The 17027-nt window shown below is 50.9% G+C and overlaps 1 protein-coding gene across 1 annotated transcript in view; it reads left to right on the forward strand.

The window, feature by feature from the left end:
• Positions 1 to 2911, forward strand: part of KCNK5 (potassium two pore domain channel subfamily K member 5) — a 39459-nt gene extending 36548 nt beyond the window's left edge. Inside the window, 1 exon segment of the mRNA XM_027603933.2 lies at positions 2 to 2911. Coding sequence (XP_027459734.1) covers positions 2 to 391 — 390 coding nt within the window. The 3' untranslated portion in view covers positions 392 to 2911.
• The last annotated feature ends 14116 nt before the right edge of the window (positions 2912 to 17027 follow it).

The following is a 17027-nucleotide window of genomic DNA, read 5'->3' on the forward strand; positions in this document are numbered from 1 at the left end:
CCCCCCCAGCGACGAGGCCGGGGCAGGGGCCCCCAAGGAAGGCTCCCCGACCTCCGAGGTGTTCATTAACCAGCTGGACCGAATCAGCGAGGAGGGTGAGCCATGGGACGCCCAGGACTACCACCCGCTCATCTTCCAGAACGTCAGCATCACCTTTGCGGACGAGGAGGCCGGCCTCTCGGATGAAGAGACATCCAAGTCCTCCATAGAGGACAACCTGGCTGGGGAGGAGAGGCCCCAGGAGGGGGCCGAAGCTGAGGTGCCCCTGAACCTGGGCGAGTTCCCCTCGTCGGACGAGTCCACCTTCACCAGCACCGAGTCTGAGCTCTCTGTGCCTTACGAACAGCTTATGAACGAGTACAGTCCGTCCGACTGCCCCAGGGGCACGTGAGGCGGGGCCGGCTCCCCACCCCACCTCCGATGGCTTCTGTCCCCCTCATCCTGGGGCGTCCTACCATGGCTGGGACCTCCGGCCCCTGGTGGGGGGCAGCCCTGGAACTGGGAGTGGGGGGCCAGGGGCCTTCCTCACCTTCCATCCCCTCCGGCTAGATGCTGCGGGTCAAACTCAGCGTGCACCCAGGACAGTGCCTCAGTTCTCTGGCTGAGTGGGCACCCTGGCGGTGGGAGGCGTCTGGCCTGAGCACGGCTGGTGTATTTGATGGTTCAGAGACATGTATGGGCTGGCAGGTGACCCTCCGGGAGGCCTGCACCTGCATGGGTCTTCGGACGTCCTTCGGCTGAGCATGTCACACGGTTCTCTGAGGCTCGGGGCCCCAGCCATTTGAGTTCACCAGTATTAATGAGCTCCTCTGTGCCCAGCACAGAGCTAGCTATTTCAGAAAGAGAGGAAGCGGGGGGCACTGTGAGCCCTGGGTCCTGCCTTTGCAGGAGGTACAGCAATGGTATGGGGGCACTGAGCACTTCAGCTCCTCAGCAAATAGCAGGGTGCTGTGTGGGGTGCATGTATAAGCATCCCCCAACCCCACCTTATCTGCCTATCAGGCCCTACTGCAAAGCTCAGTAGGGAAGAGGCGCCCAGGGGAAGGGAAAGGGGAGAGATCCTGGGCAGACACTGAAACACTCCTATCCTAATACACAGGACCCCGAGCAAGCTCTGAGTTGGCCCGGGGTTCTAGGCCTTCTGGTTCTGCTCAGACCAAGCCACCCGGAGCCCAGTTCCCTGACTCACCCTTTGGCCAGGTGATGGCAGATGCAGGCTTTCTCCCTCCCTGAGAACGCTGTGGAAAGAGAGGGTATCAGTAGCCAGGGAGCTGCAGGAGGAAGCTCGGCTCTGGCGCCTTCTGTCCCCAGCCTCCCCTGTGCCCTGAACAAGGACCTCATGGCTCCCTGGCCCTCGTGGCCCCCATGGTGGGGGAGGCCGAGTCCCTCTTGGCTTACACGTGGGATGGGCCAAAGATGTGAATCAGCTCCCTTGCTGCAGCCACGGTTTGGCATTTGTGTGCGTGGGTGCACATGTGTGTTTAAGAAAAGACAGGGACACGGGGAGCAAATGATAATGTGAAACTGTATACAGACTGTTTCTGGTGAGGGGCTGGCAGAGTTCTCGGGGTCTCCGCGATACGCACCCTTAGGGCTGGCCCTCTCTGCCCTGTATGTTTTGTTATTTTTTAAATAAACTGCTGTTTTGATATACCTGGCGTCCATTGTTGGCTTCAGAGCCAGAGGGGAGAGGAGGCAAAAGAGCAGGCCCCCAAGGAATGGATTGTTACGTGTTCGCCCTCCTGCCCCCAGCTCTGCTGGGCCTTTCTTGGTGAGCTCAGCCAGAGTCACGCTGTCAAGAGCCCCCACATAGAGCGGGGGTGAAGGCACCGAGAAGTGAGTGTGCACGGTTGGGGCGAGGCATCCCTCACAGGTGACTGACGCCGGCCAGGAGGCGAGTGATCACCCTCTCTGCCTCTCAGCCCCCTCCCCAGGACTGTGGGGCCGGACCCCACCCCAGCCCCTCCCCCCGACATGTGAAGACAGTGATGGGCGTGTGTGTCCACACCTGCATTCATCCTGTGACCCAGGGCTATGCTGGGTTTCCTTGCCCCACCTTGCTGGCGGGTCGCTAGCCGTCCTGGACTCACACACTGTATGTACATACTGGCAATGATGTCAAATGTAATTTATTTTAACATTTTTACAATAAAGCCTTGAAGATGGACAGGCCAGCCTGGCGTGTGCTGTGTGGGGGCAGTCTGGGAGAATTGGGGGTAGGGAGAACGGACGACGGTGCGAGGGTCACAGTGAGGATTGGTCCAGAAGGGAAAGAAAAAAAAAAAAAAGAGGCGAGGAGGTGGGGGAGGGGCCAGCTAGTTAAGATGAGGTGGTCAGGATGGGCTTCTTGGGGCAGGTGACAGCTAACCAGTCTAAATGCGGATGGGGAGGAGCCTTGCAGGAAGGATCCTAGAACCGGGAAGGAGTCAGAAGCCAGGGGAGAGTGATGGGTTGGGGGTGGGTTGGGGGTAGTGGTGGGGATCATGCAAACTGTCCGCAGTCTGCTTTATGCTCATGCTCCACAAATGAGCTCCTTTGATCTTGCAACAGAGCCATGCGGTAGGTGTACGTGCCCATTTTACAGGCCAGGAAATAAGGCTCGGAGAAGTGACGGGCAAGAGCTCAAGAGACAGCCTGGATTCAAACTCACGCAGCCACACTCCTGCATCTGTCCCCAGCCACTGGGATGGGAGGAGGAAGTGAGCCTGTGCTTTGTGGCCACTGACATCCCCTGGAAGGGCTCCTGTCTTGGAAGGTGGGCCAGAGAATAACTCGACGATGGACCAGGCTTGAGTTGGAGGGGTGGACCCTGGGGACCAGAAAGAATGTGAACGAAGGACTGACCAGGCTCAGCTGGACATGTCTGCATTCATTTAAAGGGAGGTTCGGCCAGGCTTCGTTGTCTCAACTGGTTGGAGATTGGTCTCTTCTGTGGTTCCAGGGCCGCCTGACCAGAACCAAACAGGACATTTGTTAAAAGTTGGAGTCTGTTGGGTGCCAGTTAGTTAAGCTACTGCCTTCGGCTCAGGTCATGATCCTGGAGTCCTGGGATCGAGTCCCACATCAGGCTCCCTGCTCAGCAGGGAGTCTGCTTCTCCCTCTGACCCTCTTCCCTCTTGTGCTCTCTGTCTCTCTCTCTCTCTCTCAAATAAATAAAATTTAAAAAAAAGTTGGAGTCTGTTGGAAAAATGTAAAATTCTGTGGTTTCAGGAGTGAGTCACAGTTTTCACTCAGGCATGGATGTGTTTACAAAGGGTCCTATGTGTTTAACATACCAACCAATTCTAGAGCTACTTGATATCATCCCTACCTCTGCCAAAACATCTCTCCGCCTCTCTCCCTCTCCTCCCTTCCCTGCACCCCCCCTCCTGCCCCCACACACAGGTCCAAGATTCTCTGATTTTGCTTTAGCCCCGTTCAGCCTCAAGGTAACTAAGTTCTACCTTTATTTAGCGCTTGACCACTTCACAAAGCCCTTTGACAAATATACCTCAGAGCATCCACAGGGGACACAGGTCATTTGGCCCCATTTTCAGCTAAGGAGATGAAGGCTCAGAGAGTCGGCTTTTCCCAGGGCACAGTGTCACACAGACAGAAGCACAGATACAAGATTGGGGTGGAGGTGTGGTCTTAGGCCACTGTGGCTAAGATGAGTCAGGAGCTTTCCGAGTTAAAGGCCTGGAAACAGGAAGGTGGGACCGCAGCTGGAGCAGAAGGTGGGGCCCGGGAGGCCCCAAGTTGCTGGGGGATTGAGCGCAGAGGAGGGGCGCCACGTGGTGGGTGGGAGCATGGTGACACCTCACGTCATGGGTCCTTGTTGGTCATGAACTGCTAGGCATGGAAGGTAGAAGAGGTGGGGGGGGTCTGGGGAAAGGACCCCGATAGGGGAATCCCCTTGTTGACACCAGATTCATAACCGGCGTCAGTGAGACCCTGATAATGTTACAGGATTTCCTCTCCTCTAAGTGCCCACGGTTCTTGGTCAGGCCGCTTCGAAGAATGAAGAGGTAGACCGGACAGAGGGGTGGGCAGCGAAGCAAGGTGTGTATGGGCGATAGCAAAGTGATAGCACAAAGCTCCCGAGGAGGGAGGGGACCCCAGGGGGCTGTCACGGAGTTTCTGTCTAGGGGTTTTTATGGACTTGTTGGCTGGCTGTTTTCATCTGATGAACCCTCCCTGCGCCTGTCACCCAATCAGGTTTTTGTCACCTCTCTATCACATGGGAAAGGGTGGAGGGCTCCTTCCAGGGCGGTGTAAAATCCTTTTAAGGGCGGTTTCCTCCGACCTTGGGTGTCATCCTGGAGGAGTCCCGTGGCTCCATGCCAGTTAAGAGTTTCACCCCCTGCTTGCAGAGGCCGGTCAAGCTTCTCCCAGCCACCCTGGCACTGAAGCTTTCTTGAGCCTGGGGCAGAGTAAGGAAAGGAGGCAGGCTGGGCTGGGCTGCTCTGTGTGGGGTCTCTGCGAATGGCTGTCCTTCTGTGGGGCCCCAGAGGTTTGAGCTCAGCCCCGAAATAACAGCTCTTCACCCCTGAAGCAACAGGTCCCCAACTTCCAAATTCATACACAACTGGTTCAGGAAGCCAGTGTGAGAGCCTCCAGGATGTGTTTGTGTAACACAGCGAGAACTAAAATCTCTGCCCCTTCCCTCCGTCCAGGCCCCCGCGGCCCCTCGCCTGGAGCCACACACCAGCACAGGGCCAGGCACCTGAAAGGGGCTCTACAGATGTTTGTTGAATGAGTGAATGAGGCCCCTTAGCTGGTCTCCCTGCCTCTAACACGGACCTCTCCCACCTGGCCATCACTGCACCCAGCAGGGAGAGTCCTGAACTCAAATCTGACCCACTTTCTGTCCTGCTTTAAACTCCTCTGGGCTCCCATTGTTCTTCTGGGCACCACACCCCGCCCCCAGCCTCTCTAACGGCCACCCCCACCTCTTTCTGGGCTCCAGCCACAGAAAACTTTCTCCAGTGAGCCAGGCCACCCAGGTCTTTGCCCCACGCTGTTTCCGGGATGTGCCTGTCCTCTCTCCCGGTGTCGTCCTAAGGCCTGGTGGGATTGATAGGGGCCATCAGTTTCTCTGGGAAGAGTTCAGCAAGCATCTCCTTCCATGCAGTTCGAGTTGCGTGTCTCCTGGTCTAACAGCCCAGGTCCCTGACTGGGAGCCCGAAAAGAGAGCGGGTGGTGGCTTGTTCACCTTCGGCTCCTTCCCACAGGACCCAGCACAGAGAAGGGCTCAGTTTTTCAGTGGTTCCTGAGAGGAAGGTGAATGAACCAGAGTCCTGGACCCTCCCAGGGGTAACTCCATCCCTCTTCTTGTGGTAGAAGCCAAATCAGGAGGTAGATCTTATCCCACAAGGGCGAGTCTCAGCAGAGCCGGGTGGATGATCTTGAGGGACCTTGTCCCAGGCTGTGGTGACCTGGTGAGTCACGTAGTTGTGCCAAGTCACCTCCATCTGGCAGGCAGGACAGGGACACGGGACACCTTGTTTTTCCACACCCTCTCTGGCAGCTCCCCTCACCTCTCATCACCCCCACAGCAGCCCCAGTCACAACTAACGGATGACCCCGGGGGACTGGGCCTCCCACCCCAGCAGCCCCCAAGTCCTGCACTTCCCTAGGGAGTAATACCTCCGCTCGCAGTGACCCCTCACCTCAGAAGCCAGCCGCCCACTCTACAAAGCTCGTTCACATCAGTTCTTGTGGGATTATTCAACAGCTTTGAGAGGCAGGTGCAATATTTTACAGCCCCATTTAAGGGGCTTTTTCAAGTGAGGAAACTGAGTGTCTTGGTTTGTTTTCCCAGGAGAGCAAGGCCTAAGAGTAGAACTGGGAGATGGTTGGAGGAAGTACAGAAAGGGAGGGGAGACAAAGATGGGGAAAGCAAAAGGTAATTCAGTGGGCACTGTTGAGAGGTTGAAATTGGGGTTCAGTCCTGCTGGGATCCGCCTGAAAAGCCTGGCCAGTACACCTCGGAACTGTCCCTCTGAAGGACAAGAGCCCTGCATTTACCCACCAAATGCCACCCTCATTGGTTGAGGATGCCTCCAGGGGTGTTAATCCCCACCTTCCTCCCATACAGGCTGGATGTGGCAGATGGCATTGTCTGAAGATGGCCAAGACAGTGTCTCCGCTCCCACGTAGTTGTTGGCAAAGTGACCTCACCACTCCCCCAGTGAGACGTGGAGTCTATTCCCTCGGCATGTGGCTGGGACTGTGGAAATGACCTTCTGTGCTTTCTGAACCTACCTGTTAAGAGGTCTGGCAGCTTCCACTTTTGTGCTCTTGGGGAAGCCAGCTGAAATGTAAGGAACCCAAGTACCTTGAGCCCCATGCTGCGAAGAACCAAACTAGGCACGTGGGGAAGGCCCAGGGACAGAGAATCTGCCCCGCCAAGGCACCATCTTGGACATCCAAGACCCAGCTTGAGGTCACGTGGAAGAGAGTCTGGCAGACTGCAGAATCGTGAGCCAATAAATAATTGGTATTGTTTTGAGCCTGTCAGTGTTTGGGGTGGTTTGTGACACAGCGGTAGATAATGAGAACACGAGATGGGCTTGCCCTGAGCTAAGCAACTTTCTGCCAGGCTTTAGAGGGAGCTCTGAGGTAGAGAAGCAGAGAGGCCCCAAAGCACACTGGGGAAGCTCTTGGGCAGCATGCGTGGGGATGTCCACTGCAGCGGGGCTGACACCCAGAGCAGGCAGAGGGATGGGGACATGGGACACAAATAACATCTTCCCTGAATCCAAAACTCTTTGAAGAAGTAGCACAGCTGAGACCAAATGCCGGCAGGTTTCATAATTCCTCACCTAAGATCAAAGTTTTTTACTTTCAAGATATCAAAGCCCCTTCTATTATGGGGTCTCTAACTATGTTTATCCCCTCTCTGCTAGGTTTCAACAGTCCTGGGAGGCCTGGGGGCTGCTACCATGTAGGCAGTGTGACCTACATAGCCACGTCTGCCATTTTTGGGATCCTTACCACACACGGGCCCTGACAGGGACACTTTAGGCCCATGGTCTCATTTAATCCCCACAACATTAGCTGCATTTGGAAGTGGAGGCTCAGAGCGGTTATGTAACTTGCCCAAAGTCACACAGCTAGAAGCCTCACCTCAATTCTAAGCTGAGAAGCCCCAGCTTGGGCTACTAACTACCACACGAGGCTGCCATAACAAGGCTCTCTCCTGCTCACAGGAGAGGTGACCAGGGAAGGTGCCCTGGCTGCATTTCCCAGCCAATCGTCACCTGTAAGACCAGTGAAGTGACCCAATAAGTAGATCCCAGCCCTTGTGGCGACTACCCCCTAAAATCACCAGGGGATTCCTGGGCTCCACCTTGGGAGATTCTGAATCAGAACGTCTGGGGTAAAACCTTGGAAATACCCAGGTTCTGGGAACACCTGGCTGGAGACCTCAGAGGTCAGGTCCCTCAGTGTTTCTGGCAACCTCTGGCAATCCATCCCTGCCCGTGTTTTCATTCTGCATTGAAATCCATGTTTACTTCCAGTTCTATGAAACTTCCTTGTCATTCTTTGATTCCTTCACCTGCAGTGCTGGCCAGCTGAGCAGCTCTGTTTGGGGTGTTGACATCACACTCCATTCAATTCAAATCACCTCTATTTGTTGTCTCTCTTAGGTTACCTGGAACAGCTGATGTTGCTGAAGGAGGAAGGAAAATGAGGAACAGATACTGACCTGCCAGGCAGTCAGGACCCTCTCCGTCTCTCCATCCACTCAGATTCCCACCCTCAATAGTTCACTCCAGGGGAAAGGTTCTGACTCAGTGCCCTGGAGCCTGTTCGTACTGGCTCAGGAGAGCCAATGGTTCCAGTTTCAGACATTTTATAAGCTGATTGTATTAGACATTAAATTATGTAAACACACAAATTATATTAAGAACCAATGTAATAACTATGCAAAACTCCTCATTTCCTAATTGCATGTCACTGTTACCCAGGCTTTTGAGGATATTTGCATCTACTGGAGGTATGTGGAGGGACTATTATATAATAGTTAGCTACTGTGTTTCTCTCCCCAACTTCATGTTTTGTGACATTGTGTTGGTAGCTTAAAATTGGCCATAACGGGAGCATTGACACCATGCAAATGGACAGACACTACAAATTTGGGCTCTCCCCTCCTCGGAGAGCCGGATGTTCAACATGGCCAGATGTGTCACGTGTCCAGCACATCATTGCACTGAGCTCCTTCTGGACTGGCCAAGTGGACTAAGTGGGGTGGGAGGGACAGTTGAGGTTTTGCCTAACTTGGAAAGGAGCCAGCGTGTCTGGGTTTCAGGGAGATCATAGCTCATGAAGAGCCACTTGTATCCCCTGGGGCCCCTCAGACCATTGCTTATAGCTGTGAACCATGTGACACCCCCCCCAACCTTGGCAATGCTGATTGGACTGGGAGAGGAAACCGGAACCGAGATGCACCAGTGGGATGACCTGGCTAGGCATTCGAAGCTAGGATGTTGAGAGACGGGGACAGTGAGCTGTAGGGAGCAGAGCCGTGAGGTCACAGAGGCTTGGGAGTGGTGGCCAACCTCTGTGGTCATGTGTGAACCAGAGGATGAAGGTGTGCAGAGAGAAGCAGAAGGTTAGAGAAAACACATAGTAAGAAAGGCAGAGATAAGGAACTGGATGGGCTTTGCTTCCCTTGAGAGCTGCATCCTTCCGTGGAACTTCACCTTTTATAACTAATGGGCCTTGATCAATATAATAGGCTTTGAACAGCCCCTACAAAAGCCTGTAAGCACTAAAGACCCCCATGTGCCCGTCCCTTTGCCCCCAAACCCCCACATTGTCCCTCTAAGACACTGAGTTCCCTGTCACTCAGCATACTCAGGCAAAGGGTCAGTGGCCACTCCTTGGAGATATTGGCAGTTGACCTCATAGGTCCTGCTTAAACACATGATTCTGAATTTCCACAATGGGAAGGCATAGGGGTATTTTAAGATTGTTTTTTCTCCTTGGCACCCAGTGCCCCCTGCCTCACACCTGGTCCCTGGCAAGGAAGTCTATATCCCTGGGGATGGGAGTGGGGCACGCAGTAAACAAAGAGCACAAGAAAGATTCTTCTGTCCCTGCTCCCCACATCAGTGCACACATCGCCATGGTGGGAGAATGGCAAGGGGGGTGGAAACAATGGGAACCTATGAGTCATGGGGGTAGGCAGGATAATGTTTCTCCAAAAAAGCTCCTCCAGCCATGTCCGGAGTTGCTGACGTAGGCAACTGCCAGGCAGTGACACCTGGAATGACCCTCAGTTCTGGGCATTCACTTACCCTGCCCTGGATGACCTGGGTTTTCTTTTTATCTTTTAATTCAATTTTTATTTTTAGCAAAATGATATATATATAAAAATACTTCCAAAAAGTAAAAAAAAAAAAAAAATACTACACAGACGGTAGCGGAAAACGGCAATTGCCTGCCTCACCCTTCCCCATCCCCAGTCCCCAGAGGTAACTTCTTTTAGACTTTTCAACCATTTCTTATTTTTCTTCCACTTCTCCAAATAACATACAGCTATTTTTGTACCCTATTATTATTTTTGTTATCCTACTTTAGCAATGATCATCTCCCTACTAGAAAAGATGGGGATTAGCTCTGCACGACGTCCAACACACAAACTTTTTCCCCAGCCCTTCTACTATAGTTAGATTCAATTTATGGTTAGATCCCTATTCTGTGTTCACATTACTATTAAATACTACCTAATGTACTTGGTTACCCTTTCTTGCATTCATTTTGTTTTCCATGTGTTTTGTTTGTTTAATTTTGTATATTCCTATCCCTGATTAATTTCCAAGGCTGGCTACAATTGCAAAACTCCTCCCAGGATTATCCATCAGTCACATTTGTTTATTTCTTGGTGAATTTCTTTAAGAACCAAACATCTTCCAGGGGCTATAGAGCTAGCAGCCTCAAGTGTCATTTCACTACTCATTGGGGATTCCTTTTGCCTTCTTCCTGCATTGAAGCCCCTGTTTTCTGTATCCAATGTCTTCCGTCTTTGTTTACTTCCTTGTCTGATGGAGCACTACCTTCAGTAGCTTTCTAAGAAATGGTGCAAGGGAGGTACAATATTTGAGATCTTGTATGTCTAAAGAGATCTTTATTCTACCTTCATCTTGATTGATAGCTGGGCTGGGTATCTAACCCTAGGTTGGAAATTGTTTCCTTCAGAATTTCGAGAGCTTTTCTCCTTTGTTTTCTAGCTTCCTGTGTGGTTGCAGAGAAGTTCAGTGAAATAGTCCTGGGCCTTTGTATGTGACCTTTGTTGTTGCTGTCTTTTCACCCTGGGAACTTTTTATGGTCTCTTTAACTATCTGTGCACTGGTCTGTATATTCTTGAGTTCACTGTTTAGCCCTCAGGCTTCCCTTCAATCTAGAAGCTCATGCTATTTGGCTCCTTTCTGTGCTTATTATGTTCTATATATTTTCAGTTAGGACTCTGGGGTTGGTTCTCTGATTTTCTAATCTTTACTTTTTGTCTTCTTATCCTACTTTCTTTCTTTCTTTTTTTTTAAAGATTTTATTTATTTATTTGTCAAAGAGAGAGAGAGCATAACCAGGGGGAGCAGAAGGCAGAGGGAGAAGCAGGCTCCCTGCTGAGCAAGGAGCCCAGTGTGGGACTTGATCCCAGGACCCTGGGATCATGACCTGAGCCGAAGGCAGACGCTTAACCGACTGAGCCACCCAGGCATCCCCTTATCCTACTTTCAAGAGGATTTTCCAAACTTTATTGTCAATACTCTTATTGATTAAAAAGAAAGTCTTCTACCTTATTATTTTTTCTTTTTCTAACTTTTTATTAAGACAATTGCAAAAAGAAAGTCTTCTACCTTATTATTTTTTCTTTTTCTAACTTTTTATTAAGACAAATGCAGAAAAGTTGAAAAAAATAATATAGTTAACATTCTTTTCCTGACATTTAGATCAGTGTTGTTTAATAGAAATATAATGTGAGCCATATAGGTGATTTTAAACCTTCTAATAGTGGGCACCTGCATGGCTCAGTCGATTAAGCATTTGCTTTCAGCTCAGGTCATGATCCCAGGATCTTCGGACTGAGTCCCACATCAAGCTCCCTGCTCAGTGGGGAGTCTACTTCTCCCTCTACCCCTCTCTCTTGCTCACGCTCTCTCTCACACATGCTTTCTCTCTCTCAAATAAATAAAATCTTCAAAAAAAACCTTCTAGTAGCCACATTAAAAAGGTAAAAAGAAACGTGAAATTAAATTTAATATTTTATTTCAAAATATATTTTAGTAAATAATTATTAAAACAATTATTAAGATAAATTTACATTCCTTTTTTTGTACTAAGTCTTTGAAATCCAGTGTGTACTTTATGATCACAGCATATCTCAATTCAGATGATGTCAAGTGCTTCGTAGCCACACGTGACTAGTAGTTACTGTATTAGACAGCACAGGACTAGATTGAACGTATCTATCTATGAACTATTTTAGTAGAGTCATTTGAAAGGAATTTGCAGGTCATATTACACTATTTTTTTATTTTTTAAAAGATTTATTTAAGAGAGAGGGAGTAAGTGGGGGATGGGGGAGAGGGGCACAGGGAGAGGGAGTGAATCTCAAGCAGACTCCCTGCTGAGCACAGAGCCCAACTCGGGGCTCCATCCCACCACCTCAGGATCACGACCTGAGCCAAAACCAAGAGCAGGACGCCCAACCAACTGAGCCACCCAGGTGCCCCTACACTAGATTTTTAAATATCTTAGCCTGCAGATCCTAAGATTAAAAATGTTCTGGTACACAATCCCACCACTATTAACACCCCTAACAAAATTAACAATAATCCCATAATATATTTAATATCTTGTCCAGATCCCAATTTCCCCAATTGTGTCCACATTTTCTTTTATAGGTGGTCTGTTTGAACTGAGATCCTGTCTAGTTTTATTTGGTTGTTGGATCTCCTTAGTCTTTTTAAAAACCATGATAGTTTCTCTTTTTGTTTCTCTTACAACATTGACAATTTAAGAGTCTAGGCAAGTTGTCTTACAGAATGTCCTACATTCTGGATTTGTCTGATTATTTCCTTGTGATGTCATTTAATTCATCCCTCCACCCCCTGCATTCACTGGAGACTGGAAGTAAGATCATGGTGAGATTCAGGTTAAATATTTTTAGCAAAGATGCAAATAGGTTGCTATCATATTTTTAGTTTTCAAGAGCTATTTTTTATTCTGTGAATGTTCCTTTTTTATAGCGTCCTATTCTTGTTTCAAAGGCTACAGCAGTTCTCTTATCTCTGAGAATATTATCTCAAAGAGACAAAAAAAGATTCTGCCTTCTGCATCATCTCTGAGTTATGTTTTTCTTTTTTTCTTATTTGCTTATTTTGGTTTCCGTTTTCATAGCAATGCCTCTTTCCCATTACCCAGCGACCCCTGGTTGTCTGTTGATCTTTAAGACTGAATCTCTGATCATATGACCAGGGCTTGTGCCTAGCGGACTTGGTGGCAAGCTGAACTTTTCATCGAGAACTCCCCTAAATGTCAGTGTCTGTAATTTTCCTAAAGAGAGTCCCCAGAATGTGTCCGGATATGTACACCTGTTTTCAATATTCCAATGTGGAGTGGGGAAGGGATTCAGGGAACTTACTATTCATGTTCAGGGTAGTGGCACTTAACTCCCTGCCTCAGCTGTGTAAACGTCTTTGATGCTCAGCAAGCCTATTTTCTGCTAAGGTGGGGAAGCCGGTGTCTAGCTATGTAAGATGCAAGAGGAGGCCTGGGGCTGTCACTCCTCCTTTACCCACTTCCAACCAGTCCTCTTCAGCCCCACCTGTACCTCCTTTCAGAGGGACCTCGTGTTGCCCAATGCTGAGGCGTTCAAGACACTTGCAGCTCCAAGCAGTCTGTTTCTTTTCTTTTTTTTTTTTTTAAGATTTTATTTATTTATTTGACAGAGAAAGAGAAAGAGCACAAGCAGGAAGAGTGGCAGGCAGAGGGAGAGGGAGAAGTAGACTCCCCGCTGAGCAAGGAGTCCAACTCGGGGCCGATCCCAGGACCCTGGGATCATGACCCAAGCCAAAGGCAGACACTTAACCGACTGAGCCACCCACGTGCCCCCCAAGCAGCCTGCTTCTCATTACCAGCCTGCCCATCTTCCATCCCCCTACCCCAGGCAGTGAAGGTGCAGCTTTGGCCAGGCTAACTGCCCATCCCTTTCCAGCTTCCAGAATTTTGCTGCCTCCAGTCCAGCTCCACTCTTTTTGTCCTTGTGGGAGATGCCTTATTGTGATCATCTTTGTGGGGTTCTAGGAGAGAGCAGGCATCCTCCATGCTTTCTCTCCAGCAATGGCCCATTCTCTGCAGGTGAAAATTGAGGCTTAGAGAAACTTTGAGGAGATCCCATATCCAAATTCCAACCCCACAAAGAAAGCAGCATGGCCAGAGACCTGGGAGAATTTTGACCCCTAAAAGCTCCGTGGCCTGGCATCTGGAGAGTGGGGTGCCAGGATCTCGGTTTTGACCATGACACTAGAGTTCTGAGATGGTCCCTTTGCCCCAAGCCAGTTCCTGCATGGCCCCATTATATCCCCAGACTCCCGCACAATCTCCGGGGCCTGTTTGTGCTCCCCTGCCTTCCAGGGCCTGGCCCTCACTCTGGCCCTCCACACCTGCTTTTCTCTTTCACTCCTTTCATTTTTTTCCTCTTTTTATCTCATTTTCTCACTCTCGCTATCTCTTCTTCCTTTTTTCTCTCGCACCTATTTTTCTCTCCCATCTATTTTTCTCTTTCCCCCTTCCCCCCATTCTCTCTCCCCTCTTTTTCTTCATCCATCCCTGACTTCTTCCCTCAGGAAATCAGGACATTTTCAATCTATTCCGGTGGCTCTCAACTAGGGCTGATTTCCCCCCGCTCCCCCAGGAAACATCTGGCAACTGGGGAGGGACTTGGTGCTACTAATACCTAGAGGGGAGAGACCAGGGATGTTGCCAAACATTGTTCTATGCAAAGGACAGCCCCCCAGGACAAAGAATTATCCGGCCCCAAGAGGTCAACAGTGCCAAGGTTGAGAAACCCCGATCCCCTATAACCCCGACTTCATACACACTTCCCCAGTTCCTCTCGGAGAAAACAAGAGGTGAGAACAGAGGCCCAGAAGGCCAGCCATTGCCAGCAGCCAGCCGTGATGAGCATCCCAGAGAGTGGACAAGATGCAGCCCCGGGAGTCCCTGCTGTCGGTTTTGGCCTTCTCAGGGTCAATCTGGTGGGAAAGTGCTCCTTAGCCTCTACAGCTGCTGCCCCCAGCGGTTTACCTGGCCATGGGACCGCCCCAGTCCTGGCTCAGGGGCAGATAATGAAATCACAGCCAGCCCACTCCCCAGCCCCCTGGCCTCTCCTACCACTCTGAGGACAGATGGAGTCACCTCTGATGAGTGTGAGCAGTGGAAAGCTCCTTCTTCCTGAGCCTGTCCGCCCAGCCTGCCACAAACCCTCCTAAACCCCAGTGTGTGGTGTCATGGGGGGGCCAGGCAAGAGCTGGGGCCACCTCCTATACTACCAAAGCCTCCACAGGCGGCGTCCACTTCCCGAAGTTGGTAGGAAGGGGGACAGATTGTGGACAGGACAGAGCCTAGCCCTGATGAGCTCAGTGAAGGGGGCCACGGCAGCTCAAAGCCAAGAGGAGAACCCTAGAGACACCTGGTTGGGTGCCCTCACTCCAACTGGACCTTCAGATTCTGTGTCACCCTCTGTGGCCCCTCAATATCCATTCTCCCACTTTCACATAGTAGTAAAATTTTCAGCTGGGCACACACGGCCCAGCTTCAGACTTCAATTCCCAGACCCTCTTGTGGCTAGGTGTGGCCACATGACTAAGTTCCGGCCAATGAGATATGAGCAGAAGGGCTGGGCGCAACATCTAGCTAGAGGAAGGAGGGTCCAAATGTGATGGCAGGAGCTGCAGCCTCCATTTTGGATCCTATGAAGCTATGTGTTGAGGATGGGAGATCAAAACGGAGGAAGACACCTGGCTCTCCATCACCACTCAGCTGCCCTCCTCACTGTACCATCTACTCAGACTTCTACATGAGAGGGAAAGGAAATTGTTTCCTATTTCAAGTCACTATATTTGGGAGTCTCTCTTTTTTTAAAGAAGAGAGAGAGCAGGGGGAGGGGCAGGGGGAGAGGGAGATGCAGACTCTCTGCTGAGCACGGAGCCAGATGTGAGGCTCGATCTCTGTAGGGGAGATCATGACCTGAGCTGAAACCAAGGGTCAGCCGCTTAACAGACTGCGCCACCTAGGCGCCCCTGGGGAGCTCTCTTTTTTGTAGCAGCCTAAATGTTTCCTAGCTAAATTAACTCCTCATTAAAGTCTTAACACAAGTTACTCCTAGCCCAGGCAAAGTAGGTGTCACTTCTTGCACTTTTCAGACGAAAAATTCATGACCCAAGTCACCATTACAGTTCATTCATGATGGAGCTGAGGCTTGAAGACAGGTTCAAAGCTCTGGCATGGACAAAGCCCGATGTTCTTTCCATTTCTGGCATTCTAGGATTAGCTGAAACCTATTCTGAATCAAAGAGTGTGGCAGGCACCCAGGAACTCTGGCTCACCGGAGACTTTTACACTCAGTGTCATCTGATACAGTGGTCCTGCCCCCTTTCTGCCCTCCAGCCACAGTGATCTTTAGTTCCTCAAACCGGCCATGTTCCTTCTTACCACAAGGCCTTTGCTTATGCTGTTCCCTCTGCCTGGAATAGGCTTCTCTCCCCCTTTCACCAAAGTAACGTTTTCAAATGCAAAAATCAAGTGACACTTCAGGAAAGCCTTATCTGTCAGTCCCACTAGCCCTAGAACTCCACAAGGGCAGGCACCCTGTCTGGCTTTTGCTTACTCCTGTATCTCCCACGCCTAACACGGTGCTGCAGTAAACACCTGGGATGAATGAATGCATCCGTCTGGGAGGCCAGACATGCAGCCATGACCAGGAGGCTGGGAAATGGCTGGGCTGACTTCAGTGAGGGGCCTTTCAGAATTGCAGTGAAGTCCGTTGTGATGACATTGTCATCTGTGCCTTGCTCACAGGGAAACTCATCCGGGGCCCAGGAAGCTCCCAGAGAAGTGCCTCCACAGCCTGATTATGTAAATGGATAATCAGTGGGTCTGGGTTGGACCCAAGACTCTGCATTTCTGAGATGCTCCCATGTCATGTTGCTGTCTATGAATTACACTTGGAGGAGCAAGGCCCAAGGGAGCCTCAGATTCCCTCTGGGGGTCCATCTGTCCATCTGTGCCCTCTCCTGTTCTGTCCGTACACAGGGCCCCAGAGCCTGGATCGTTAGTCCAGGGAGGCAGGTCCCTTGTCCTTTCAGTCTTCCAGGACAGCACCCAGGATCAAGCGAGGCCCAGTGCATTAACTCCAGAGGTGCCACACCACACACCGGGCAGCGGCACCCTGTGTGCCCTGTCCCCTACCGCCAGTTACCACCTCCTTCCCTCTCTGCGCCAATTTCTGCCAGCTCGGCATTGGGGGCCACTGTGACACCCTTGGACCCGAGCCACCCCTTTAAAACAAAAAGGCTCTGTATGTAAGTGTCTCTGTCTCTGTGTGTGTGTATGTATGTGTGTGCAATTAGGAAGGTTATATCAGAAAAGTGAACATAGCCTTGTCCACAGGTGTCCCCTTGTTGTACGTGTGTGTGTGTGTGTGTGTGTGTGTGTGTGTGTGTGTGTGTCTGTCTGTAATGTCCATCATGGATCCTTTGGTGTTGACGTCCGAGCATGCACGCCGGGGCCTCTGTCTCTAGTGCAGTGCTTTCACCGTGTGTGGCCGGGGGACGGGAAGGCAGGCAGGAAGGGCCGAGGCACCAGCAGCTTCATCCCCGAACCGCCGCATTCACCTTTACTGAATAAACATCTTGTTTGTCCACCAGACAGTAGCTCCAGGGCTTACACTCCTCCTTCTGCCCCCCAGGGCTCAGGACTGGCTAGACCTGCACAGGAAGTCTGGCTGGACCCCAATCCGGCGTGAGCAATGCCAA

This window comes from Zalophus californianus, chromosome 7 (genome assembly GCF_009762305.2).
Source record: "Zalophus californianus isolate mZalCal1 chromosome 7, mZalCal1.pri.v2, whole genome shotgun sequence".
NCBI lineage: Eukaryota > Metazoa > Chordata > Mammalia > Carnivora > Otariidae > Zalophus > Zalophus californianus.